The sequence below is a fragment of the Cnephaeus nilssonii genome (genome assembly GCF_951640355.1).
Source record: "Cnephaeus nilssonii genome assembly, chromosome: 5".
Taxonomy (NCBI): Eukaryota; Metazoa; Chordata; class Mammalia; order Chiroptera; family Vespertilionidae; genus Cnephaeus; species Cnephaeus nilssonii.
In genome coordinates, this window is record NC_137076.1 from 22,396,115 (window position 1) to 22,423,362 (window position 27,248).

Here is a 27,248-nt window from a genome sequence, read left to right on the forward strand (position 1 = left end):
AGGTCCACCAATTCCTCCATACTCCTCCTCCCATTGCCCTGTGCTGGGTGGAGGCTGAGAGTGTTTTGTTTCTGGACTTGAGTGGTGCTTACAGAAATGTGCTCCATTTGTGAAAATTCTTCCAAGTGTGCACTTATAATGTGTGCACTTTTCTGGATGTGCAATAAGAGGTTACATTTGTTCGAGTGCAAAATGAAAAAAAAAGGAAAGGAGAGAGACAGACTCGGCTACCTTTTGGAGAGGCACCTGCTGGTGTTAAAGCTGTATGAAAAACAAAGAAATGATGAGAGCTAAAGTCAGGGTGGCGGTTACCTCTGGGGGAAGCAAGGGCTTGTGATCAAGGAGGATGTGGGCTGAGGAGGGGGCCATCTGTGAGGCTGACATTATTTAAATGGCACATGTATGAGTTTTGTCTTTCAGCGGTATCCTGGAGCCAGCTCTACTGATTTGTGAGGACGGATTTCAACTTTCCAGGAATTTGGGGGCATCACAGTGACATCACATTGGTAGCTTGACATTGGCCAGAAACCGACAACTGCTACAAATAATGTTTTTCTGGAGAGCCCATTGTTAAACATTTTCCAGCACATCACAGCTCCTCTACGTATCTGGTATTAATGAAGCATTTTAATTACTATTTTTCACTGTTTTTAATTATGAAAAATATACATAGTATCAATATACAATATACATAATATCAATTTTACCATCTCAACCATTTTTCTGTGCTCAGTTCAGTGTCATTAACATTATTCACGGTATTGTGCAACCATCACCACCATCCATCTCCAGAACTCTGCCTTGGAGACCATGGATTCTAGAGCCAGGTGGCTCTGTTTCAATTTCCACCCCACCCCCACTTACTAGATGATTTGGGGCATCTTATGTCACCACTCTGTGCCTCGGTTTCCTCATCTGCACTGTGGGGATGATCTTAGTCCTGATTATAGTCCAGTGGCTCTCACAGTGGTTTCTGGGCCAGCAGCATTGGTGTGGCCGGGACGTTTGTTGCACGTGCAGATTCTCAGACGCTCTGCATGTGGGCCCAGCGATCTGGGTCTTAACAAGCCCCTCAGGAGGTTCTGAGGCTTGCTCATATTTGAGAACCATTATCCTAGGTCGTCAGGAGAATTAAACAGATGACACAAATACAAAATCTTTAGAGCAGTGCTCAGTCCCAAGCCCGTGCTGTGTAAGGGCTCACAGTCGTTGTTATTATAGAGGAGGTCCAGGGCCCCAGCCCTGTGAGGGGAGCAGAGTGGCTGTGATAACCAGAACAGTGAGCCGAGGGTTTTTCCCAGGGTCCTGTCTCGCGATGCGGAAGAATGAGCTCCACGGACCAGAAGATTTAAGCAAAAGTGTGGAAAATTTATTACAAGCAGATTCAGACTCTCCGCACGGGGAGGGGAGGGGCCAATAATGGGCTGCCCTCTAAAGCCTTGTCGTCCAGGGGTATACACTGAGTGGCCAGATTATTATGATCTCTGAACACATAATAATCTGGCCACTCAGTGTGTGTGTGTGTGTGTGTGTGTGTGTGTGTGTGTATACTAGAGGCCCGGTGCATGAATTCGTGCATGGGTGGGGTCCGGCCAGCCTGGCCAGGGGGAGAGGACATGGGTGATTGGCCGGCCTACCTGCTGGTCGAACTCCTGATCGAGGGAACAATTTGCATATTAGCCTTTTATTATATAGGATATACACTGAGTGGCCAGATTATTATGCGTTCAGAGATCATAATAATCTGGCCACTCAGTGTATATTTGCTACAAAGCTGGTTCTATATCTGTGTTGTCACCTGACTAAGTCCCTCAATTATTTTTGCCCAGCAATAGACCTGAACGTTCCCTATTGCTCTGTGTTCTGTCTCTGTCCCTATGCTGAACTTCCTCTGTTTCTGGGCATCAGTACACCTGGTTGCTGCAGGCCCTCCCTTGGTTTCCCATGCCTCCCGCTTTGGGTCCAGAAACATTTTATGATTTCTGCTTGGCTGGCTCCTGTGGTCAGGCTGGCTCACACTGCCGTGTCTGCCCCTGCCTATGTCCCACCTGCCTTTGTTTCCCACGGAACCCCTGCCCTCTCTGCCTGCATTTCAAGTTAATGCCCTCTGTCCTCCCTCCGATAATGGAGACCCCAATTGCTGTTGGGAGCAGGAGCGATGACCGCTCTGGCTACTTCCTGCTGACAGTGGGCTTTGTGGGGGAGCGGTTGTCAGGTCCTATTGGAGGAGGCCGGTCTAGGGGTTCACAGTCAAAGGCAGTCATCTCCACCTGGGGCTGCATTTGGAATTTTATAGCCTCTATGTCAGAAGAAACAAAATGTTTTATCAGGAGGTTTGATAAGCAACGGCCAAAGATAAGCAATAGAAATAGCTAAATAAGGGCTGAGAAGAGGGGCCAACCAGCTTTTTCGGGATGGGATTATTTCTTTAATTTGTTTTAAGTCCGGTATGGAAATGATACCTGGACCCGGGTGGGTCAAAACTATCCCCCTGCCATTGCCTGGAGAGGGCAGATGGTAGGTGGGGCCTGGGTGGCTGAGTCCCCTTGAGTCTTGGTGTAACTTGTCCTTCCCGGGGCCTTGCATTATAAGCAGGACAAGATGCCTCAGGTGTATTCTGTGGGCCACTAGGCCCCATCACCTTCTTAGGGTTTTTTGACTCCCTGGTATTGTTTTGGGTCAAGGCTGTCAAGACCTAGGGTTCAATTTTGCATTTCTGACATAATTTTTTATTGTTTCTTAAAGTAAAGAAAGCCTGGATATATGAGAGCTTACACTACTTCCCTTCCCTCACATAGAAAAGATTTAATTGCAAGATGGTATTGTAGTTAATACTTTCCTCTGGGGGCCATGTCTCTCTATCTGCCTGTTGATATGGAGGCCAGGCCTGGGTACAAAAGAAAATCAGGCGTTTTTTCTTAAGGTTCTGAGGATCGAATGCATCCCAATGTTTAAGAATACGGCCCAGCCCTAGCTGGTTTGTCTCAGTGGATAGAGTGTCAGCCTGCGGACTGAAAGGTCCCAGGTTCGATTCCCTTCAAGGGCACATGCCCAGGTTGCGGGCTCGATCCCCAGTAGGGGGCATGCAGGAGGCAGCCAATCAATGATTCTCTCTCATCATTGATGTTTCTATCTCCCTCTCCCTCTCCCTTCCTCTCTAAAATCAATAAAATATATATTTTTAAAAAGAATACGGCCCAAAGGGCTATCTGCATGGGGTGTGGATGAAGCCCTTCCCATCTCAGAAAACACACAAAAGGATATCCAGCATCCTCCATGACCTCCCCTTCTCTGTTCGCGGCATCCTCCTCCTAGGTAAGGGATGTGAGGTGAGTGCCTCTTTGTGCAATCACAAAAGAGGATCTGCTAGACTTAATCGCCCTTACCCCCGAGATCGAGGGTGCGCATAACCTGAACGCTTATGAGTGCCTCTTTGGGTGTGACCACAAAAGAGGATCTGCCGGACTTAGTCGGACTTAAAGGCGAGATCTCGGGTGAGAAAACCTGGTAGGGTGCGTCCCCTAACAGAACTGACCTACTGGTCTGTGCGCACTGAACAGCATGGTCTACCAGGAACCCGTCCTGCTCCAGATTTGGGGAAGCCTGTACTAACCTGTGTCCCTGATTAAAAGTGTCCGCGGTGGTTCTCATGTTTTTGAAGTACCCATCAAGTTTCCTAGGGGAGTTTAAAAGGAAGTGACTCTAGGCCGAGGGCTGGGAGAGTTGGGCGAGTACCCAGAACTCTGGGGGGCCACCACCCTGAGCTCCAGGAAAAGTACAACAGCTCCAGTCTTATGCCTGTGTGTGCCCTCGCTATCAAAAGATCTATCTTCTTCATCCTGGTCTCCCCAGCCTGTCAGTAATGAGGGACTTTATGGAAAGGGTGGAACCCTGCTTTAGTTCAGCCTAGGACTTTACATCCGTTGGTGAGTAATCTCCTTGATAATACAGGTGTCTAGCATATGATCTACCTGGGAACATGCAGGGCACTGCGAGTAGTGCTGGAGGGCTTCTTTTAGTCTCTTTCGGCCCTCCTTTCCCAGTCCTCTCTTCTGTTTGTTTTTTGCACAAAATAAAAAGTCCTCAACTCCAGGGTCTACATGCCCTCCTGCATATGGGGAGGTGTAGCTATCAGAAGCATGCCATGCCTCCTGAGCATGGGTACTTCCTTCTGCGCTTTCCTAGAATTCTGGTAAGGACTAGGCCTGCCTCTGATTCCCACAAGTGTAATTCCTAAAATTCAAACCCTGGGAAGGTTGTCAAAATTATTTGACCAAAAGATCCTATATAAGAAAGAGGGAATATGCTAATTGACCATCACACCCTCACAAGATGGCAGCGCCCACAGCCACAAGATGGCGGCGCCCAGTCCCTTCAGCCCCGCAGGGGGTGGAGGGGGCTGGTGGCAGGCGCACAGCACGGCCTGCCGCCAGAGTCCTCCAGTCCCCTCAGCCCGCCAGCAGTGAATTTTCACGTGACCATTACCTTTTAAAAAAAATCCTTACCCAAGGATATGATTATTTCTTTTAGATCATCTGTTCTTGGGGATCAGCCCTAAGCCAGCAGGTGGGCATCCCCCAAGGGTCCCAGACTGTGAGAGGGTGCAGGATGGGCTTAGGGACTCCTCGTGTGCATGAATTTCCATGCACCAGGCCTCTAGTTATATATAAAAGACAGAATTTTCTTTTTAACAGACCGGAAAGGGACTAAACAAATCCCACATTAAAGGGGGTGGCGTTTTTCTTCAGAGCCAAGAAATCCTTGTTCTCTGTCAGAGGGGCAATGAGGCCTGGGCACGGAAGGAGGTGGCGACGGTATTTAGAGGTGGTATTCCCTGTGTGCAAGTAGGGCTTGCAACCTGGTGGAGACAAACTGCACAAAAAGAAGTATGACAAGTGATCCAGTGAAAGGAAAAGTGTTTTAGTGTTCAACGATTCCAAGCCAAGGATGGGAGAAAAGTAAGTATTAGTCTGGAGAGCTGTAGATAAACATCCAAGAAAACTAGACAAACTTAGGATTCAGTTCAATTCATAGGTGTAAGATAAAACTGCAAAACAATTCATTGGAATCAACTCAGAATTGTGTATTATAGAGTCTGTTGAAATATAATTTTTCTTCCTAAAATCACCCTTACTCTTATTAAAGACCAACTCATTTATTGCATTAAGACTAGTTTTAACTTGGCCTGAGTGTTTGCATGTTTACACTAAGAACAGTAATTGGCCCTGGCTGGTTTGGCTCAGTGGATAGAGCATCAGCCTAGGGACTGAAGGGTCCCAGGTTCGATTCTGGTCAAGGGCACATGCCTGGGTTGTGGGTTCAATCCCCAGTAGGGGGCGTGCAGGAGGCAGCCAATCAATGAATCTCGTCATTGGTGTTCTATCTCTCTCTCTCTCCCCCTTCCTCTCTGAAATCAATACAAATATTTAAAAAAATAAAAAAGAACAGTCATTGACTGTATAGGCTATTTTAAAATCTGTTTTGCTGGAATCTCATGACCGAGCTTTAATGAGCCCCTCAGGGCAAAGAAGCCGAGCCACCCAGTTGCCATCAGGCTTGCCTGCAATACCTGTAGACCTGGGTGAATTCCCCAAGTCTTTGAGGTTCCCCAGATGTCTTGAGGTTCCTTTCTTGCTCTCTCTCAGGAAAGCAACCTTCGTTCCTTACCTGGGAAGACTGCCATGAACCGCATGACCATGCAAGGTACCAGGCTGTTCTCTAAGGTGCTCACATTGGCTTCAAGTCTTCTGGTGACATCCAGAGTCCAGGCTTGTCTCTCTCAGGCATGACACTCCAGAAAAAGTCTTGGTCAATAAAACAATCATTGGAAACTGGTCCCATTGGACCCATGCAAAGAAATGTATTGCCATGACTCACTCATTAAGAATTGCCAAATTCTGGAGGGATTAGGTAGGGAGAAAAATACATAATTTACCAAATTGTTTTGTTTCCTTAGATCTTAAAAACAAAAGCCCCCAAATTAGGAACACTTTTAACAAAAGTCACAAAACCTGAATTTTGTCTTCTCACACAAATGAATTTATATGAGAGACCTTGACTGTATTGTGAAAAGCCAATCAATCAAAGCAATCAAAGTATGTGTTTTTATTGAAAGAGCAAAGCAAGTAAACCTATACATCTGGCTCATGAAGCATAGGCGGGCCCACAACCAATCCAAAGAGCAGGCTGCGTGGGGATCCAAGGCATCATACACCCTCCTGTCTGTAGGTCTTAAAACTGCTCTGTTGTATATTCTGGTTCTTAAGATTCTCTGTTATAGATCAATTCTTAAGATTCTCTGTTATATTGTTGTAGTCTTTTCAGAAATCATGAGAAGCATCTGACAACTTTATCTTGCCAAGCCTTGAAACTGCCTAGGGAGTAAAATGGCCCCCCTTTTTTACCTTTTCTCTTCCCCCTCCCTTTTTATAGGGAGGTTTTTTTCTTTTTCTTTTTTAAACCGTTTGCTCTGTGTCCTTGGCTGGGGAGGATAATGGTTGGTGAGTTACAAGCTGGCTGCAAATTGCCCACACTGTTTGGCTTTGTTTTAATTCCCTTTTTAACATTTTCCCTTATAAACCTTTTGTAATTTGTATAAATGTGTTTACAATTTTTAGAAATAACTAGTTTTCAAAATGCATCTCTATGCACCATGCCTTTTTATTACCAAAGTCACATAATTTCCAATTAATAATTCTTAGAAGCCTCAATCCTCAATAACCAAGGAAAGCATCTGACAACCAGCATTCCTTAGATTGACCCTTATGAACATATTTTATTCCTAACAAAGCAAAAGACATTAAAGCAGCTCCAAATCCACTTTACCTGGTACAGACTCTTGGCAACAAAGATAAAAGCAGGTGATCTAGCTATCAAAGCTGTAATGAGTTAACTGGATCTGCACACCTGGCTAAGTTTTTCCCAGAAACTTGTACCTTTAAAGATGGCCAGACCAGAGTTTTTTTTACCAGCTATTTGCATTTCAAAGGTCCTAGGAACTACAGGGGAGCACTGTGGAAAATGCTGAAGGGCTTCGAGCACTGTTGAAAAATCTGAACCCGGCAATCCTCCTCCATTCTGTCCCATGATCTACTGCCCTAACGTATGGAAAACGCCCCGATCTACCTCCCAGCTTCAAGTGCTCGCCAGCACGTGACGTGGTGTGCACACCAGGGGTGAGCTGTGCCCCTCAGGCAAGGACATTCCCTCCTTGCTCCCCTAACATTCTATTGAAGACCCGAATCCCCTCTGACCCCCACAAGGCCACTGCAAGGAGCTGGAAGAAATCAGGTCTGGCCCTAGCCGGCTTGGCTCAGTGGATAGAGCGTCGGCCTGCAGACTGAAGAGTTGTGGGTTCGTTTCAGGTCAAGGGCACACGCCTGGGTTGCAGGCCGATACCCCGTACCCAGTAGGGGGTGTGCAGGAGGCAGCCGATCGATGGTTCTCTCATCATTGATGTTTCTATCTTTCTTGCCCTCTCCCTTCCTCTCTGAAATCAATGAAAATATTTTTTTTTTTTTAAAGAAATCAAGTCTGTGGGTGTCAGGTGCAAGGAGGCATTGAGGGGATGAGGGAATCCTCCGCTCACGCATGGCTGGGTCCATCTGAGGCAGGGGTCACCAAGAACGGCAGGTCAACCAGCCTGGGCCAGGATCCGAAGAATTTAGCATCCCTCTACCCCCAATCTCGGGCAGGAGGAGGAAAAAGGCAGGAAAGTTGGAGCGGATCTCCGGCAATAGAAATCCTAACAAGAGAAGAGGCCAGAGGTGGGCTGTATGTAGTGGGTCCAAGTGTGCTGTTAAACCTCTGGTCATTTCCCTCCTTTTACGTGTCTCCGTTTTTCTCCCCGGCCGTCTAAAACAACCGTGAGCCCTGCCCGGCTTGGCTCAGTGGATAGAGCGTCAGCCTGCGGACTGAGGGGTCCCGGGTTCGATTCCAGCCAGGGGCACATGCCTGGGTTGCGGGCTCGATCCCCAGTGGGGGGTGTGCAGGAGGCAGCCGGTCGATGATTCTCTCTCATCGTTGATGTTTCTATCTCTCTCTCCTTCTCCCTTCCTCTCTGAAATCAATAAATAAATATATTTAAAAAGAAAAAATAAAACAACCGTGAGGACCCGGAGTGCTGAGTGACCAGCTCTTATGTGTGCTCCCTGGACGGATCAGAGTTTAATTACAGTTGTGTTCTGGAGCTCCTATGAGGCCCCTGCACGTCTTAGGGTTCACCCCAAGACACCTCTGCGAGGTCCTTACTCACATAAGGACATTCGAGATTCTCGATCCAGGGGGAGCAATTTGCCTCTTTGATCTTCGGAGCCTGGGTAGGAACCCACGCACTCATTTAGTCCTTTGGTCAGACTTTGTCCTGCAACTGGAAGGAAGCCTGTTGCTTTCTAACCCGGTCCGACAACCGGTTCTGACCCATGCCCACTTTGAAATGGCCCAAAGGCTGGAAACCGCATTTGGAAAGTGAAAGAGAAAAATGCCCGCTGGAGATGGCAGCCTGATTAAGGGGCTGGCGGGCACCCGGCAATGCCTCCAAAATGACAAAGGCAAGATCAAAGGCAGCGGTAGGGTCTGCAGGCTTACCGTTGGGTGTGGAGAGGTTGGATCCTGGACGAGCCCCCAAAGGGATAACTGGACCCGTGCACCGAGGGTTTTCCCCAGGGTTTGTCTCACAATACAGAAGAATGAGCTCCCCGGACCAGAAGATTTAAGCAAAAAGTGGAATATTTGTTACAAGCAGATTCAGACTCCCTGCATGGGGGACGGGGGCTCAATAGTGGGCTGCCCCCCCCCCAAAGCCTTGTAATCCGGGTTTGATATCTACCTGTGTTGTCACCTGATTAATTTCCCCAATAGTTCTTGCCCAGCAAGGGACCTGACCTTGCCCTGTTTCTATGTGTTCCTGTGCCTTGTTGCTGCAGGCCCGCCCTTGTTTTCCCACGCCTCCCGCTTTGGGTCTGGAAACATTTTCTTATTTCGGCTTGGTTGGTTTCTGTGATTAGGCTGCTCAAACTTCCGTGTCTGCCCTTCCCTATGTTCCACCTGCCTTTGTTTTCCAGGGACCCCTGCCCTATCTGCCTGAGTTTCAAGGTAACCCTCTCAGCTGCCCCCTCTCTCCTGGGCTGGTGAGGGTCCCGGGTCCTGGTCTCTGCTGAATGGAGGAGGCCTTCCTGCCTCTCTCTGTCGAAGATGACAATGAGCCGAACTGCGTCTCCCCATCCCTGGCAAAAGGTTATCGCTTACTCAGTCCGGGAAACAGGAAAGGTCGGGGTGTGTGGGCCATGCCCGCCTCGCCTCTGATGGAAGAGATAAAGGAGGTCACTTCGTTCCTCCACAACAGGCGTGGGGGGGCTGGATGTATAAATGGGGGGCCAGGAAGCAGCAGAGGCACTGACCACTGGGGAACTGCCTCGCTGTGCCCACTCTCCCGTCCCAGGCCTCCCTTCCAGCATGGCCAAGCACCCACTGCTGCTGCTGCTGGCCGTGTGGGCGCTGGCCGGGGGGCTGTGGCTGGAAGCCGAAGCCCAGGAAGAATCTGACGAAGTGAAGCTTTGCGGCCTGGATTTGGCCCGGACAATCATCCGCAACTGCGGAAAAATCCACTGGAGGCGCTCGGACAGCCTGGCCCAGGAAGCAATGGGTGAGGCGGGGAGGTGGTGGAAGGGAGGAAAGGGGGACATGGGACATGGGATGGGCCCAAGACACAGGGACAAAGATGAGACCAGGGGCCAGGGCAGGTGAGTCCCTGCTCACAACTTGCATCCTCAAAGCTGAACCGCTTGGCCAAAGCTGGGATGGGGGTGCAAGCCATCTCCACTGGCTAAGGGCCCAAGGACAGAATGCTATTTCTGGGGCACCTGCTCTGTGCCCAGCCTTGCGCTGAGCAAGGCCGCTGCTCACAGGACTCCGGGGGACACCATCCGGAAGCTGACACTGAAGTACCTTCCAACCCTTCGGAGAATGTAGTGTGAGGGGTGTGGTGTGTCCACAGCTAGATTTTGCCACCTAGTAGGTGACCCCACCCCCCACCCCCAGCAAGTTGCTTTTCCTCTCTGATCCTCTTTATCTGCAAATGGAAGGCAGTCCCTGCATCTCACAAGTTTGTTCAGTGGCAAAATTGAGTCATAACAGGTAAGGACACCGTCCAAGAACACAGGAGGCCCAGTTTGGGCTCAGTCGGGGAGTATGGGTCCTGGTTCCTGAAGGGCAGGGGCCTGACAGAAAAATAGATGTTGGTGGTGATGATGATGATGATGATGATGATGATGATGATGATGATGGAAATGTGGACGTAGAAGACTTGCTGTCTGGGCTCAAACAGCCGCTCTACAATTCAGTAGCTGTGTGTTCTTGTGCAGTTACTCCACCAAATCGGCCTCAGTGGTGTTCTCTGGGAAATGAGGTCATAATAACAGCACCCACCTCATGGGGGTGTCATTGAGAGGGATAAAGCAGTTTATCCACAAAAGCCCTTAAGACAATGTCTGGCACACAGTAAGTCCTCCATAAATGCTCAGTGCTATTTTGAGTGCTTATCAGGTGCCAGACACAGTTCTAAGTGTTTTTAAGAAAGAAAGAAAAAAATAATTAATATATATATATATATATATATATATATATATATACTCTCTGAAACCCTAAATTCTTAGGAGTTATTATGTTCCTCACTTTGCAGAAAAGGACACTAAGAATCAAATAAGTAAATTCACTTGCTCAGGGTTATAACTTTGAGAAGCTGGTTTGAGGCTTAATCAGTCTGATTCCCAAACCATGTTCTTAACCACCAGGTCCTCCATACAAAAAGAGTAAGGGAAAATAAATGACAGGAAAGTCAAGCTCCGTGAGGTTGAATATTAGACCCATCCAAGTTGGAACCTAGGCCTCAGTGGCATCAAAACCTTTAACCACGAGACCATGTCACAAGGACAGAAGAGCAGCTGGACCAACCAGGCGCCAGGACTCTAAGTGTGACAGAAGCTGGGCCCCAAGCATGAACTCTTCTCATCTTTTGCAGGGGACGCCTTCCCAGACACTGACCCCTATGCAGACAGCCAGCTGGAAGAGGCAGTAGGCTCCAGCGACTGGCTGGTCCTGACCAAGCCCCCCCAGGCTCTCTATGGATCTCTGCGGGGCACCCGAGAAAACCCAAGTGGGGATAGCCTCCTTAACAGGTGCTGCAATAAGGGTTGCACCAAGCGGGAACTCACCATATTCTGCTACTAGGCCGGGGGACTGGGCAGCTGCGGGTACCAGGGCCAATGCTGAGTACCTGTGTCTGGCCCCTCATACATTCACAGCGGACAGATCAGAACCTTCTCCAACCGCAATAATAAAAGTTGCAAAGGACTCTGCAGCGTATGTGTGTTGTTATGGCGGCGGTGGTGGGGGGTGGGGGGGAGGACTTGGGGGGAGGGGGCGCTCAGTTTCAGGGGAGTTAGGCCGAGCCCTCAGCCCTCTCCCCCGGACGCCCCAAGTCGCCTCCCCACTCTCCCGCCCCCGGGGACTTTCCGCCTTGGGGAAGGGGCGGGGACCCGAGCGCAAGGTGCGGAGGCGGCTGGGAGGGGTGGCCCCGCTTCCCGTCGCCGCTGGGGCTCTGGGCCCGCAGAGCAACGCGGCTGCCCGGGGCCCCGTCGGGCCCGGCGGGACCGGGAGGCCAGGGGACGCCATGAGGGGGGCCTGGGCCGCGCCCTGCCGGCTGCTGCCTCTGCTGTGGCTGCTGTTCCCGCGGACAAGTCCCCAGGGTGAGTTCTGGGCCGAGCTCGTGTGGGCGCTCCACCGCGCGCTCAGCCTTAAAGCACCAACTCTCCAGGGCGAACCCCAAGTTCGTGGAATGAATGACAGAGGTCCGGACCCCACTCTGCTCGCCCCTGGGCAGGGACAGGGCGCAGAAAGGAGTGGGGAACACGAGGCAGGGGATGGAAGTCAGCGCCGGGGTGGGGGTGGGGGTGGGGGTGGGGTGGGAGTGGGGTGGGGGTGGGGTGGGGGTGGGAGCTCTGGGGGTGGTAACAGGATGTGGCTGGTAGAGGGAGGGGAGGAGTTATGCCCAAAGCCTGGGTGGAGGTGCCCAGCGCCCCCTTCCTGCTGCTCACTTCCGAAAGGGACCCCATAACCCTCCAGGATGATCAGAACTTGGGGAAGTTGGGTTCTGGGCAGTGAGGAGGCTGGGGGCATTGACCCCCTCCTTCCCTGGGACCCTCGCCCTCTTGCAGGCAGCCCTGGGCCCCTGCGGTGCTATGGTGTTGGGCCCTTAGGCGACTTGAACTGCTCCTGGGAGCCTCTTGGGGACCTGGGAGCACCCTCCACGCTGCACCTCCAGAGCCAGAAGTAGTGAGTACAGTGGGGTGGCTTGGGGAAACTGAGACTTTGGAGGGGTGGCCGCCCAGGTCCCCGCATTCTCCAGCTGAGAGGACCCAGGAGTCCTGCCCCCAGTCCTCCCCAGCTCTCAGTAAATCCAGGTTCCCTCCTCTCCGTGCTGCAGGACCCCGAACCCGTCCCTTTCCCTCTCTGAGGGCCCTGTGCTCCTCTATCCAATGGCCCTCATGAATGACACCGGCCTCCCAGGGCTGGCTCTGAGGAGCCCATGAGGGAGACACCTGGCAGAGAGAAGATGCTGAGTGGTTATAAGCTGTTCCAGCTGCTGTGTGGCCACTTACCGCCTCTGAGCTTATGCAGAGACCACTGGGCTGGGTGCTGGGGCTGCAGCAGTGAGAGACAAACAGCAAGCCTGGTCCCCCCAGGCCCAGGGGCGACTACCTGCCTTCATGATGACTCGCACCTGGAAACGCAGTCATTTCAGGGTTGGCTAAGTGCACAAAGAGGAAAAGGAGCTGCTGCTTTTTTTTTTTTTTTTAAGACTTTTAAAATTGATTTTTAGAGAGAGAGGAAGAAGCAGAGAGAGTGAGGGAAAAAAATCAATGTGAGAGTAGAACACCAATAGGCTGCCTCCTACACCCCCGCCCCCAACTGGGGATCAAGCCTGAAACCTGGGTATGTGCCCTCCTCAGGAATCCAACCTGCAACCTTTTGGTGCATGGAATGAGCCAGCTGAGACTCACAAGGCCAGGGCTTTGTTTTTTTTAATGGAGGTAAACTACACATATAAAACTTATCATTTTTTTCAAATATATATATTTTTATTGATTTCAAAGAGGAAGGGAGAGGGAGAGATAGAAACATCAATGTGGTGAGAGAATCACCTACTGGCTGCCTCCTGAAGGCCCCCTACTGGGGATCAAACCCGAAATTCCCAACCTGGGCATGTGCCCCAACTGGGAATCGAACCCTGATCTCCTAGTTCATAGGTCAATGCTCAACCACTGAGCCACGCCATCTGGGCGTCTCAACTATTTTTTAAAATATATTTTTATTGATTTCAGAGAGGAAGGGAGAGGAAGAGAGAGATGGAAACATCAAAGGTGAGAGAGAATCATTGATTGGCTGCCCCCTGCACGCCCCCTACTGGGGATCGAGCCCACGACCCAGGCATGTGCCCTTGACCAGAATCGAACCTGGGACCCTTTGGTCCGCAGGCCGACGCTCTATCCACTGAGCCAAACCGGCTAGGCCTCAACCATTTTAAAGTGTACAGGTCAGTGGCATTAAGTACGTGCACCTTGCTGTGCAAACATCACCACCACCCATCTCCAGAAGTGGGGCCTACTTTTCAGTGGTAGAGGTTGGGGGAGTCAGAGCAAGTTCTTCCCTTTTTGTAATGAGGTGAAATTCAAATAACATAATATTTACCATTTTAAAGTGAACAATTCGGTGGCTTTGGTATGTTCACAATGTTGTGCTCCCACCATTTTATCTAGTTCCAAAACATTGCCATCACCCCCAAAGGAAGTTCCATTCCCAATAGCCGTCACTCCCCATTCCCCCTTCAGGCCCTGGCAGCCACCAGTCTGCCTTCTGTCTCTGTGGGTTTGCGGGTTCTGGACATTTCATATCAATGGACTCATACACAATGTGTCTTCCGTGTCTGGCTTCTTTCTCTGAGCATAATGTTTTCAGGGTCCATCGCCTGGTAGCTTCCTTCCTCTTTATGGCTGAGTCATATTCCGTTGCATGGATGGGCCACATTTGGTTCATCCATCCCCCTGTTGATGGACATTTGGGTTGCTTCCACCTTTTGGTGACTGTGACTAGTGCTGCTATGAACATGTGTGTACAAGTTATTGAGTCCCTGTTTTCCATTCTCTGGGGTATATGTATAGGAGTGGAGTTGCTGAGCCATATGGCAATTCTCTGTTTAACTTTTTTTGTTGTTAATCCTCACCTGTGAATATTTTTCCCATTGGTTTTAGAGAGACTGGAAGGGAGGGAGGGAGGGAGAGAGAGAGAGAAACATTAATGTGAGAGAGATATATCGATTGGTTGCCTCCCTAACACACCCCATCCGAGGTCGGGGATTGAACCTGCAACTCAGGTTCAATCAAACCTGAGACCCTTTAGTGTTTGGGCCAATGCTCTAACCACTGAGAACACTGGCCAGGGCAGCTGCAACCTTTTATGTTCCCACCAGTAAAGTGGGAGGACCCCAGTTTCTCCACATCTTCCCCAGCACTTGTGTTTTTGTTGTTGTTGTTTATGCAGGCCTTGTTTTGAGCCTTTGAAATCCAATGCTTGGGAACTTCCTCAGTTCCTCTGTCTCACCCACATCTGATCCATGAGCAAGCCTTGCCCACCCCACCTTCAATGTTATTCAGAATCTGGCTTTCCCCACTCCCTCAGCACCCACCCAGCCTCAGCTCCCATCATTGCTGGCTTAGACGGTGCGGTCACCTGCTCCCCGAGCTCTGGATTCACCCTCAACCCTACAGTCTCTTCTCTGCCGTAGCCCCTAGAGGACACCTGTGAACATCGGAGTCAGGGCACCTTCCCCCTCTGCTCACAGCCTTCAGGGCTCCTACTTCACTCAGGATACAAACCAGTCCTTGTGGCCTACCGGGACCTGCACAATCACCTTGTCACCTTCCTGCCCTCACCGCCCCCACCCTCCCACTCACTCCACTCCAGCCACATGGGCCTCCCCCTTACTCTCCCTCAAACACACCATGCCGTTGACCCCAGGGCCTTTGCACTGGCCGTTCTCTCTTCCTAAAATATTCTTCCCCAGGTACTGCATAGCTCCACCCCATCCTTCAGGCACTTATTCAGATGTCTCCTTGTCTGAGACATCTTCCCTACTACCCTCCCTAAAATAGCAGTCAGTCCTCACCCAGTCAACACAGTGCATCCTCTTCACCCTTCTGGATTATTCTTTATATTGCTCCTACCACCATCAATTATATATTTGTTTCTCATCTGCCAACCCCACTGGACACCAGCTCCAAAGGCAGGTTCTTGCCTGCTTTGATCATAGCCCTATCCTGTTTCTACAACAGGGCCTGGCACAATATTTATGTGCTGACTGAATAGTTGCATAGACTTAAGTGTGCATATCCTATATAATAAAAGGCTAATATGCAAACTGATGGAACAGGGGAATAACTGGTTGCTATGATGCACACTGACCACCAGGGGGCAGATGCTCAATGCAGGAGCTGCCCCCTGGTGGTCAGTGGGCCAGAAGCCGGGCTCATGGCTGGTGAGTGCAGCGGCAGAGGCAGTGCTAAGGATGTCCGACTGAGGGACATCCCCCAAGGGCTCCCAGACTGTGAGAGGGCGCAGGCCGGCCTGAGGGACCCCCCTCCCCGAGTGCACGAATATTGTGCACCAGGCCTCTAATGTGTGTGTGTGTGTGTGTATTAGGTGCTCAATAAATACAATAACCAATGTTCACATAACATGTATTATGCATGCCAAAACAGGTTTGGCTCAGTGGATAGAACGTCAGCCTGCGGACTGAAAGGTCCCAGGTTCGATTCCGGTCAAGGGCATGTACCTTGGTTGCAGGCACATCCCCAGTAGGGGGTGTGCAAGAGGCAGTTGATTGATGTTTCTCTATCATCGATGTTTCTAACTCTCTATCCCTCTCTCTTCCTCTCTGTAAAAAATCAGTAAAATATATTTTAAAAAACAAACAAACAAACAAACATGTATTATGCACCCAAATGGTGTTCTGAACGCATTCCACTTATTATCACATTGGTTCCCCTTCTCTATTCAGCCCTTTCAGCAGGTGCCCTCATTTTATAGATAAGGAAACTGAGGCACAGAGAAGTTAAGTTGCTTGTCAAGGTCACACAACTCTAAAACAGGAGGGCTGGGATTTGAACCCAAACAGAGCAGTTGTTGTTATGGCTTGGGCCCAGCCCTATGTACACCCGCCCCCCATACTCCCCCATCTCTTCTCACAGTCATTCCAACAGAACCTGGACTGTGGCAGTGCCTACCGGGCAGAGCTGGGTGACCATCCCCCGGGAACAGCTCACCACATCTGACGAACTCCTTGTCTGGGCGGCCGTGGCGGGCCAGCCTCTCGGGCCCCCAGTCTTCGTGAACCTGGAGACACAAAGTAACGGGCAGGAGGGCAGGTTGCTATCTGAGGGGCGGGTGGTCCTGAAGCCCGACTCAGTGCCCCTGTCTCCCCCTCCTCAGTGAAGCCAGAAGCCCCCCAACTGGACCCTGACGTGGACTTGTCAGAGGATGACCCCCTGGAGGCCACTGTCCGATGGGCCCCACCTCCGTGGCCACCCCATAAGGTCCTGGTCTGCCAGTTCCACTACCGACGATGCCAGCAGACGGCCTGGACCCTGGTGAGTGTCCACGTGCTTTCCCCCAACCCTATTCAGGGCATTAGCCCCACATCAGAGACCAAGCCCAGAGCGCATTTCTCACCCGCTCCTGCAGTCTGTCTGCATCCCACACCAAAGACCTGTACATGTATATTCTTCAACTAAAAAAATACACCCCCTCCAAAAAAAATCTATAAATTCCATGCAGTCTCAATCCAAATTCCACTTGGATTTTCTGAGAAAAAATAAACGTCTTGTAGCATTTTTATGAATGAATAAAAGTACTCAAGTAGCCTATGTGAACCTTAAAATAAGAACAAGAGCACTTAGCATCATTGTACAGATGAGGAGCAGTGCCTGGTTCTCAGTCAACACTCAAAAAGAATTAATAGCCCAGCCGGCATGGCTCAGTGGTTGAGCGTCGACCTGTGAACCAGGAGGTCCCAGTTCGATTCCCAATCAGGGCACATGCCCGGGTTGTGGGCTTGATCCCCAGTAGGGGGCGTGCAGGAGGCAGCCGATCAATGATTCTCTCTCATAATTGATGTTTCTATATCTCTCTTCCTCTCCCTTCCTCTCTGAAATAAGAAAAAATATATATTTTTTAAAAAAATAAAAGCAGCTGACATGCCGAGCATCAGGTCCTAGGGTAAGCAAGTAGCATGGGTTATTTTTTTTTTAATTTTAAAAATATTTTTATTGAACTGTGACCTCCTGATTCATAGGTTGACACTCAACCACTGAGCCACACCGCCACACCGCCACGCCAGCTGGACCAGCATGGATTACATTGATAAGACCTTCCAACCTTCCTACATAGCAGATACTTTTAAGATCTCTATTTTATAGTTGGGGAAGCTGAACCTCAGAGGAGTTAAGCAATTTTCCCAAGTTCACATGGGAAGAAAGTGGAAAACAACCCCAAGACAATGGAGCCCAGAAGAAGTTGGGGGACCCATCCATGCACTATAAGAGCACACCCCAGAAGATGCATGTCATTTCTGTTCAAATCTCATTGGCCAGAACATAGGCATATGGTCTCACCTCACTGAAAAGGAGGCTGGGAAATGTAGTATTTATTCTTCATAGCCATGCTCCCAACTACTACTAGGAGGTTGTATTTCCAAAGGAAGAGAGGGAGAATGGATATTAGGGGTAAACAACTATCTCAGCCTCAGCTTTTGATGCAAAACACAGTGTAGAGCAGAACTGTCACTTTGATTATTCATACGATTCCGAGCAATGCAGACTTTGGAGTCTGACTGCCTGGGTACGAGTCAGCTCCAGCACTCACCAGCTCTGTGACCTTGGGCAAGTCACTTCCTCTCTCTCTGAACCTCACTTTTCCTAACCTGTAAGATGGGGATGATAATAGAATTTACCACCTATTGCTATACCTGACACTTTTTTTAAAGAATAGTTTATTGATTTGGAGAGAGAGAGAGAGAGAGAGAGAGAGAGAGAGAGAGAGAGAGAGGTGTGAGACTGTAACATCGATCAGTTAGTTACCTCCTGCATGGCCCCTATGGGGCATCGAGTCCCCCTGCAACCCGGGCCTGTGCCCTGACCAGAATCAAACCTGCAACCTTTCCGTACACAGGACAATGCCCAGCCAACTGAGCCACACCAGCCAGCGCAGGAGCCAATTTTAAAAACAAAAGTCCAATGTCTTGGGAACCCTCTCGGTCCCAGGCAAAGCAGGATAGTTGCCACCCTGATCATATATAAGATCAATTACTGTCTACTCAGCCCTCGGCCTGGTTGCTCTGTCCTTCTCTCCCCAGCTGGAACCAGAACTGAAATCCATACCCCTGACCCCCATTGAGATCCAGGACCTAGAACTAGCCACTGGCTACGAGGTGTCTGGCCGCTGCCGAATGGAGAAAGAAGAGGACCTGTGGGGCGAGTGGAGCCCCATTCTGCCCTTCCAGACACTGCCCTCTGGTAAGGGTCTCCTGGCTCACCCCCCAGGACCTTTGTCCCTCGTCCTGGAAGTCTGTCTATTCATGCCCCTTTCATTTGTGCCCCTTCCTCATCCTTGTCAGCTCCAAAAGATGTTTGGATATCGGGGAACCTCTGTGGGACACAAGATGGACAGAAATCCCTGCTTCTGTGGAAGGTGAGTTGCGGGGACCAGTTATAGTTCTCAGCATGTGTCAGGAAACCCCCAAATAACAGTGATGTAAACAAGACAGAGGTCACTGCCCTCACGAGTTTGCTTCAAGGCTTCAAGAAGGGTAATGATCAGGGAAGTCCTGCCACAGGGCTGGGCCCAGAGCATGCCTCCATCATCTGGGTCCTCTGAGCTGAGACATGAAAATGGGAGCATGCGCCCTAGCCAGTTTGGCTCACTGTATAGAGCGTTGGTCTTCGGACTCAAAGGTCCCAGGTTCGATTCCGGTCAAGGGCATGTACCTTGGTTGCGGGCACATCCCCAGTAGGAGGTGTGCAGGAGGCAGCTGATTGATGTTTCTCTCTCATTGATGTTTCTAACTCTCTCTCCCTCTCCCTTTCTCTCTGTAAAAAATCAATAAAATATATTTAAAAAAAAAAAAAAGAGCACATGCCTGGGTTGTGGGCTCGGTCCCCAGTAGGGGTCGTGCAGGAGGCAGCCAATCAATGATTCCCTCTCATCATTGATGTTTCTATCTCTCCCTTCCTCTCTGAAATCAATAAAAATATATTAAAAAAAAAAAAAGGAAGAAAGAAAATGGGCCGAAACCGGTTTGGCTCAGTGGATAGAGCGTCGGCCTGTGGACTGCGGGGTCCCGGGTTCGATTCTGGTCAGGGCATGTGCCTTGGTTGCGGGCACATCCCCAGTGGGGGGTATGCAGGAGGCAGCTGGTCGATGTTTCTCTCTCATCGATGTTTCTGGCTCTCTGTCCCTCTCCCTTCCTCTCTGTAAGAAATTAATAAAAATATATATTTTTTAAAAAAAGAAAAGAAAATGGGAGCATGTGTTCTAGACAGGGGAGACAGTACGAAGGTTTGGAAGCAAGACAAGGCTTAGCTCCACAAAATATAGCAGTGTGCTAAGGGTTCGGATGCTAATATCAAAAGGACATTATGAGGTAACAGACATGGGTACAACAGTCCTCATTGATCCAAATCTGTTGAGTACCTACTATTTTCCAGGTATTGGTAGGCCCTGGCTCACAGCAAACATAGCAAAGTACAAAACAACAAGGCCCTATCTTCTTTTAAAAAAATATATTTATTGAATTCTGGCCAGCGGTGCTCAGCGGTTAGAGTGTCAGCATGTGCCGGAAGCAATCAATGGATGTGTCTCTCCCACATAGATGTTTCTTTCTCCTTCCCTCCCAGCTCCCTTCTACTCTCTCTGAAAAAAAAATCAATGGAAAAAAATGTCCTTAGGAGAGGATTAACAGCAACAACAAACATTTATTGAGCATTTACTATTCTTTTCCCCAAAAATATGTTTTTATTGATTTTTTTAGAGAGAGAGGAAGGGAAGGGGATAGAGAGATAGAAACATCAATGATGAGAGAGAATCATTGATCAGCTGCCTCCTGCATGCGCCCTAGTGGGGATCGAGCCCGCAACCCAGGCATGTGCCCTGACCGGAAATCTAACTGTGACCTCCTGGGTGGTTAGAAAGGCCCAGGGTGGTTAAGCCACTTGCCTGAGGTCTCACAGCAAGTAGGTAGTAGAACAAGGATTTAAATGACATAGGTCAATGCTCAACTACTGAGCCACACCAGCCGGGCTGGAACTGTATTCTAATCCCACCTCTACTGTTAAGCCCCTCTGAGACTCAGTTTCCTCATCTGTAAAGTGGAGCAAACAAAAATCTTTCACTGACTGGTTTGCCAGGTGACCTCACTGAGACACCCAACAGGTGTCTGCTAAATGGGAGATATTAACCCCTTCTTTCCCCTGTCCCCCAGCCCCCCGGGCACTGTGTGCAGGCGAGCTATAGAGTCTGGTTCCAGGCTAAAGGTCAGGACCCGATCCCCCAGGAGACTCCCTGCTGTAGCTCCTCCATCCCAACCCAAGCGGAGTGGGTTGCAGTGTCCGCCATCAATGCCACACGCTGGGAGCACCGCACCAACCTTTCTCTGGTCTGCTTGGGTAAGAGGCTGTGACTTTCCTCCACTCCGTGCCCTGGAAGTGCCAGGAGGGGGCCTCCTGAATGGGCAGCCGAGACTTCTTCTCCCTGCCCTTTAGGTTCCGACTCTGCCCCTCGTGGTGTGGTGGTCAGCAGCATTGCTGGGAGCGCAGAGCTGCTGGTGACTTGGCAGCAGGGGTCCGGGGAGCCACAGGAGCATGTGGTGGACTGGGCTCGAGACGGGGAACCCCTGGAGAACCTCAACTGGGTCCGGCTTCCCCCTGGGAACCTCAGTGCTCTGTTGCCAGGTGAGGCCCCGCTACACCTGGCCTCCCATCCCAGCTGTTGGAGAGCAGACTGATGGATGGGGATGCAGGAAAGAGTGTTATGCTTAAGTATCATTAATTCATTGACCACCCACGGTGTGCCAGCATCTATTCTAGATACTTGAGCTAAGGCCTAAAGGAGGTGAGAAAGGGAGCCCTGAGGATGGCTGAGGAAAAGGCCAGAGGGAATAGACCGTGTAAAGGCCATGAGGCAGGGATATATCTGACGTGTTAGAGTCAGTAAGGAGGGCAGGGTGGCAGGAGTGGAATGAGTGAGGGGGAGAGTGGGAGGAGGTGAAGGCAGGGAGGTAAGAGGAGATAGTGGGAGGTAATGGGCCGAGGGTGCAGGGCCATATGGGCCACAGGGAGAATTTTGCCTTTTTTGTCTGAGTGAGGGGAGAGCCACAGAGGATTTTGAACAGAGGAGGGAGGTGCCCTGACTCAGGTGCTCACAGGCACCCTCTGGCTGATGTGGTGGGAGGAACATACTGGGTTGGGGGTGGGGGGGGGGGAAGGTGGAAGCTGAGAGAAGGAACTGTACTAGTCCAGGCCAGAGATGATGATGGCTGGACCAGGTGGGGACTGAGGAGCACAGAGAAGCAGGCAGGTTCTGGTTGGGGAGGTCTTGGAGCAGAATTTTGGGGACCCATTTGACATGTTTGCATCTGAGGCCTATCCAAGTGGAGTTGCCCAGGAGACTGTCAAATGCTCGGGTCTTGGGCCAGCAATGAGTTCTGAGCCGGGGCTTGATACTGGGGAGGCCTTTCTTCCGGTTAAGAACTTGGAAGAGCATGAGAAGGTGTTGAGTGAGAAATGTAGGAGAGAGTCCTGAGGCCCATAAGTATATATGGCCAAAAGAAGAGGAGCCTCAATTCTGGAAAATTCCCAGTTTGGGAAGGCCATGCAGCAGCAGTAGTTTTGAGGAGGGACTTTAGGAACCTCACTTACCGGTGATGGGTGGTGTCAGGGCCCCCATCCTAGCCCAGTGTCTGACCACCTCCAGCCTCCAGCATTTCCTGGCCTGAGGCCAGTTTCTGGTCCCTGAAACCTGCTGGGTAGAAGGCTGGAAGTGCAGGGAGTTAAGCCGCTTCAGTGCAGCCCTGACCATTGACAAATAAAGGGTTGGTGGATAAATACCCAGCTCCCTCCTCCAACGAGATGGGTCTCAGGCGCGTGCTCTCTGCTGCCTCCCAGAGGTCACCAGCGGGAGTGAACCTCCGTGACCCACATCGGGAACTTGTTTTCAGGCGCACAGTTTACTAGCTGCTTTTCTTTCCCTATTTCTCTTCCCCGCTGGCCCTCTGGGTGTTTTCTGGGGTTACTTCCCAGACAAATGACTTATACTCGGATCTTGTTCTCTGCGTGTCCTTCTGGAGACCCAAATGAAGGAAATATGTGGGGGAGGAGGGGCCAATTCAAACTGGACTTTGCTCCTCCCCACTTTCCCACAGAGAATTTCGAAAAAGGGGTCCCCTACCGAATCACAGTGACAGCGGTCTCTCCTGGGGGCTTGTACCCTGCCCCCTCAGTCTGGACGTTCAGAGAGGAACTAGGTAAGCAATGGGGCTGGAAGATGGAGGGTCCTGGGACCCTGGCAAACCTTGACCCACTGGCTTTGTCCCCAGCACCGTTAGTGGGACCAGCGCTTTGGAGACTCCAGGATGCTCCCCCAGGGACCCCCGCCATAGCGTGGGGAGAGGTCCCAAGGCACCAACTTCGGGGCCATCTCACCCACTACACCTTGTGTGCGCAGAGTGGGACCAGGCCTTCTGTCTGCATGAATGGTGAGCTTTCCTGCCTCCTGCCCCTGCTCGCAGACCCCACAAGGCCCACCCATCAGTTTACCTCACCCCTTGTCCTCAGATGGGCCCCTGTGGTTCTCTCTCAGTCCCTGGGAGAACACATGATGTCATCTGTTCCCTAGTGGACAATAACCCTGGTGGCTCTCAAAGTAATGGACTGTCATTTGGCCATTAAAAATAAAGACTCCAATCTATATTTATTGACATTGAAAGATGCCTGTCATATTTTATTAAGTGAAAAAGATAAAAGGATTCAAAACTCTGGGAGGGTTCCATTTTTGTAAAATAAACCAGCATTGAGCAAAGCTGAGGCAGAAATGTGAAGATAAATTTCCCTCAGTGTCAACAGGATTGTAGGATTACATATGATTTTTATTGCTTTTTCATACTTTTGGGTATAGGCTACATTTTTACTCTGGACACAAATTCCTTCTTAAAAAATATATTACCCTTTTTTTCTAATTACAAAAACTATCTGTGCTTGTTACAAAAGCTGACACACATCATCAAGAATATCAGCATTTTCATCATTTCACTGATATGACAACACAGCTTCCAGGTTTTTTCATGTGTATGTTAACATACGTAGGAGTTGGTGTTTTGAAGATTTTTAACATTTTATTATAGAAAATTTCAAGCACATACAAAAGTAGGGCCCGGCCGGTGTGGCTCAGTGGTTGAGCATTGACCTATGAACCAGGAGGTCACAGGTTCGATTCCCGGTCAGGGCACAGGCCCAGGTTGTGGGCTCGATCCCCCTTAGGGGGCGTACAGGAGGCAGCTGATCCATGGTTCTCTTTTATCATGGATGTTTCTATCTCTCCCTCTCCCTTCCTCTCTGAAAATCAACTTAAAAATATCAAAAAAAGAAAAATAGGGAGAAGATAACAAACCCTCGTGTATCCACCACCCAGCTTTAGTAATTACCTCCATTTTGCCAATCTTGTTTCAATTTACGCCCCCCCCACACACACACACACACTTTTTTTCCTAGAGTCTTTGGTATCATTTCACCCCTAAACACATTAGTACTTCACATTTGTTCCTAATTGATAATGCCTATTTTTTAACATAATTACTTTGCCACAATTGTATCTTGCAAACATATATATATATATATATACATATATATATATATATGTGTGTGTATATATATATATATGTATATATATATATATATATATATATATATATATCAGGTTAAAAATTATATATATATATATATATTATTAAATATACATACATGTATATTGTCATTATTATTAAAAGAGGACCATGTTATAGGGCTACTAGAGGCCTGGTGCATGAAATTTGTGCATGGATAGGGTCCCTAGGCCTGGCTGGCAATCAGGGCCGATCTGTGGGGTGACTGGCGGGGCAATCAGGAGGGCCCCCGCTGGCACCCACCTTGGCCAGCCTGGTGCTGCCCGCTCACCAGCCCCGCCCCCCACCGCCGCTGCTGGTCGCCTCCTTCTGTGGGGCAACTGGTGGGGCGATCAGGGCCGCCCGCTGGCACCTTCCAGTGCACATCATAGTGACCAGTTGTTCTGCCAGTCATTCTGCCGTTCAGTTGATTTGCATATTAGGCTTTTATTATATTATATAGGACTAGAGGCCCGGTGCATGAAATTTGTGCATGGGGGGGTTCCCTCAGCCAGGCCTGCACCCTCTCCAATCCGGGACCCCTCAGGGGATGTCCAACTGCCTGCCTGCCTGATCGCCCCTAACCGCCCCTGCCTGCTGGCCTGATCACCCCTAACTGCTCTCCCCTGCTGGCCTGATCACCCCTAATTGCTCTTCCCTGCTGGCCTGATCACCCCTAACTGCCTCTGCCTCGGCCCCTGCCACCATGGCTTTGTCCAGAAGGATGTCTGGTCTAATTAGCATATTACCCTTTTATTAGTTATAGATAGTTTGGCCCATGAATCTTATGACTGTGATGTTTTGCAACTTTCTTTTTTTCACCTGATGACTTTGTTTGGACATCTTTCTTTGGCAGTATAACTTGATCCCTGTTCATGTCTCCTATAATTCTATAACAAACCAAAAAGCTACTTCCTCTTCTGGCTTAAAAACAAAAAAGAGCAATTCAGTAAAAAAGTAAACAAAAATAGCTTAGGGAGTTCTAAATGTCTATCCTGGGTCTAAGGAGCCTTCCTCCACTGGGTTCTGTGTAGGTAAGGGATATGATACTCGTTTATTCAAATCTATATTATTTTCTTAGTGCCTGCTGTGGGTCAGGCTGATCCATGTACTGGGATTATGGCTCTTGTCAGACTCTAACTTTCTAATGGAGGACACACAGGCATAGGCAAAGTAAATAGTATCTAACCAGTGTGTCAGATGGTGAGATGTGCTGGGTACAGTATGAAGGAGGTGCAATTTTATATGCGATGGAGTCAGGGAAGGCCTCCCTGAGGAGGCAACATTTGTGCAAAGACCTGAAGGTGGGAGCTGTGTTGGGGGGGGGGGGGTGGGGGAGAATGTTGCAGAAAGAGAAAAAGCACATATAAAGGTCCTGAGGTAGGACTTGACTGACTTCCCACCTTTTCTGGGTTTGTCCTTCAGTGAGTGGCAGCACCCAGAAAACCACCCTGCCCAACCTCCCCTCGGGTCCCTGTGAGCTGTGGATGACGGCATCCACCATCGCAGGACAGGGCCCACCTGGTCCCAGCCTCCGGCTTCACCTGCCAGGTAGGGGCTGGGGCGGCACTGCTGTAGGAGGGGGCCTGCCTCATTTGAAGGGGATATGGAATGATTCTCTGGGCTTTAAGGACTGGGCAACCTTTTGACTTAGGGGGGGTCGCTATTGATGATGCATTTTGATTCTGCTAAATACTGCTGTGGGTTATCAGGCAATGTGTGTCTAACCATTCCACCCACCCCTAACCTGGACCTCTTACCGATGATTGCTCTGTTTCACAAGCCCACTCCCACCCCAAGATTTTCCTCCCCCCTTGCCCCTACTCATTTTCTGCCTCCCTCACGCAAGCCTGCACATCAGTGAGCCTTCACTGACCTCTCTCTGCTCCTGGTGTCTAACTATTCTTCTGTCCCTCTCCCCCAGATAACACCCTAAAGCTGAAAATTCTGCCGGGTGTCCTGCTCCTGTGGGGCTTGCTCCTGATGGGCTGTGGCATGAGGCTAGCCATCCCTGGAAGGTGAGGCAGTCAGACATGTGGGTCTCTGCCCAGTGGGAAGGGCAGCTGGGCAATAGCTGAACTTCCAGGGTGAGGGGACACCCCACATTCCTAGACCCTGCAACCTGGGCATGGGTATTCTCTGGATTCTTCCCTTCCCTGACTCTTACCTGCTTGCCAGGTGCCTCCACCTGTGGCACAAGATACTCCCCCGTTGGGTCTGGGAGGACATCCCCGATCCTGCCAATAGCAATGTCAGCCAGCCCCACGTAGAGGTGAGCAAAAAAGACTGGCTTGTCAGGAACCTCCAGGAGGTTGGGGGATGCTGGGACAGTGGGGAGTGGGTGGGAGCATTGAGGGAAAATGGGGCCCATAATCTCAGCCTCCTCTCTTCCCAGGAGGTACCCCAGGCCCAGCCCCCTGGAGACCTGCCCACCCTGGAAGTGGAAGAGATGGAGCCGCTACCAGTTATAGAGCCCCCCCAGACCTCCTCCCGGCTTGATTCTGGGTATGAGAAACACTTCCTGCCCACACCTGAGGAGCTGGGCCTTCTGGGCTCACGGCGCCCAGGCCCCAGGTTCTGGCCTGAACTGACCCAGGGCCAGGAGACGGGGTGCTCATTTGACAGCTGAAGACACTGAGGCTCAGAGAGGCTGAGCCACTTGCCTAAGGATACCCAGGCAGAAAGAGCTGAGTGAGATTGAAGGACTCCTACAGAGAAGGCCTGGCCCTGGAGGGAATGTACCGATGGCTGGGGGAACAAAGGAGGATGTACGAAATCCAGAGTGGCAGCCACCTCCCCAAATCTGTCCTGCTGCTGTAACAGAACTGCAACCAAGTGCACTCCCAGCCTCCCTTGCTGCTAGGTGTGGCCATGCACGGAGTTCCCACCAATGGAATGTGAGCAGAAATGACTTGTGCCAAAGCTGGGACTCGATGGAGCTCCTCCAAATTCTCTTTCCTTTTCCATGAGCTGGGAAAACATCAACATGCCCATAATTTAGCTTCAGCCAGACCCAAGAGAAGGGTGAGGACAAGAAAATGGAAGGAACTTGAGTCCCCAAGTGACTGCATGGATCAGAAATAAACTTACGTTTTTATAGTTACTGTAGCTTGAGGTCTTTTGTCACAGCAGCTGCACCTATACATTCACTGACTCACAATCATTTGATTCTAGCCGAATGAAGCCCTCAATTTCCCACCAGGAGATGGTAAGGTGGTTCTGTGCCAAA

General features: G+C 50.1%; 2 protein-coding genes across 2 annotated transcripts; both read left to right on the plus strand.

Annotated features, from left to right (window-relative positions):
• Positions 1-9,453: 9,453 nt before the first annotated feature.
• On the plus strand, positions 9,454-11,226 carry LOC307100525 (relaxin-3-like; the record flags this gene model as incomplete). Its single annotated transcript, XM_079772991.1, has 2 exons — positions 9,454-9,643; positions 11,018-11,226. The coding sequence occupies 2 exons, from the start codon at positions 9,454-9,456 to the stop codon at positions 11,224-11,226; spliced, it is 399 nt and encodes a 132-aa protein (XP_079629117.1).
• A 346-nt stretch (positions 11,227-11,572) lies between these two features.
• On the plus strand, positions 11,573-27,074 carry IL27RA (interleukin 27 receptor subunit alpha). Its single transcript, XM_079770555.1, is given in 16 exon segments — positions 11,573-11,744; positions 12,213-12,330; positions 16,302-16,459; positions 16,543-16,700; positions 18,464-18,623; positions 18,725-18,798; positions 20,588-20,771; positions 20,868-21,056; positions 22,526-22,627; positions 22,700-22,858; positions 25,445-25,570; positions 25,944-26,037; positions 26,198-26,291; positions 26,415-26,570; positions 26,572-26,607; positions 26,609-27,074. Coding segments are annotated over 16 exon segments (1,917 nt in total). The 5' UTR covers positions 11,573-11,668; the 3' UTR covers positions 26,642-27,074.
• The last annotated feature ends 174 nt before the right edge of the window (positions 27,075-27,248 follow it).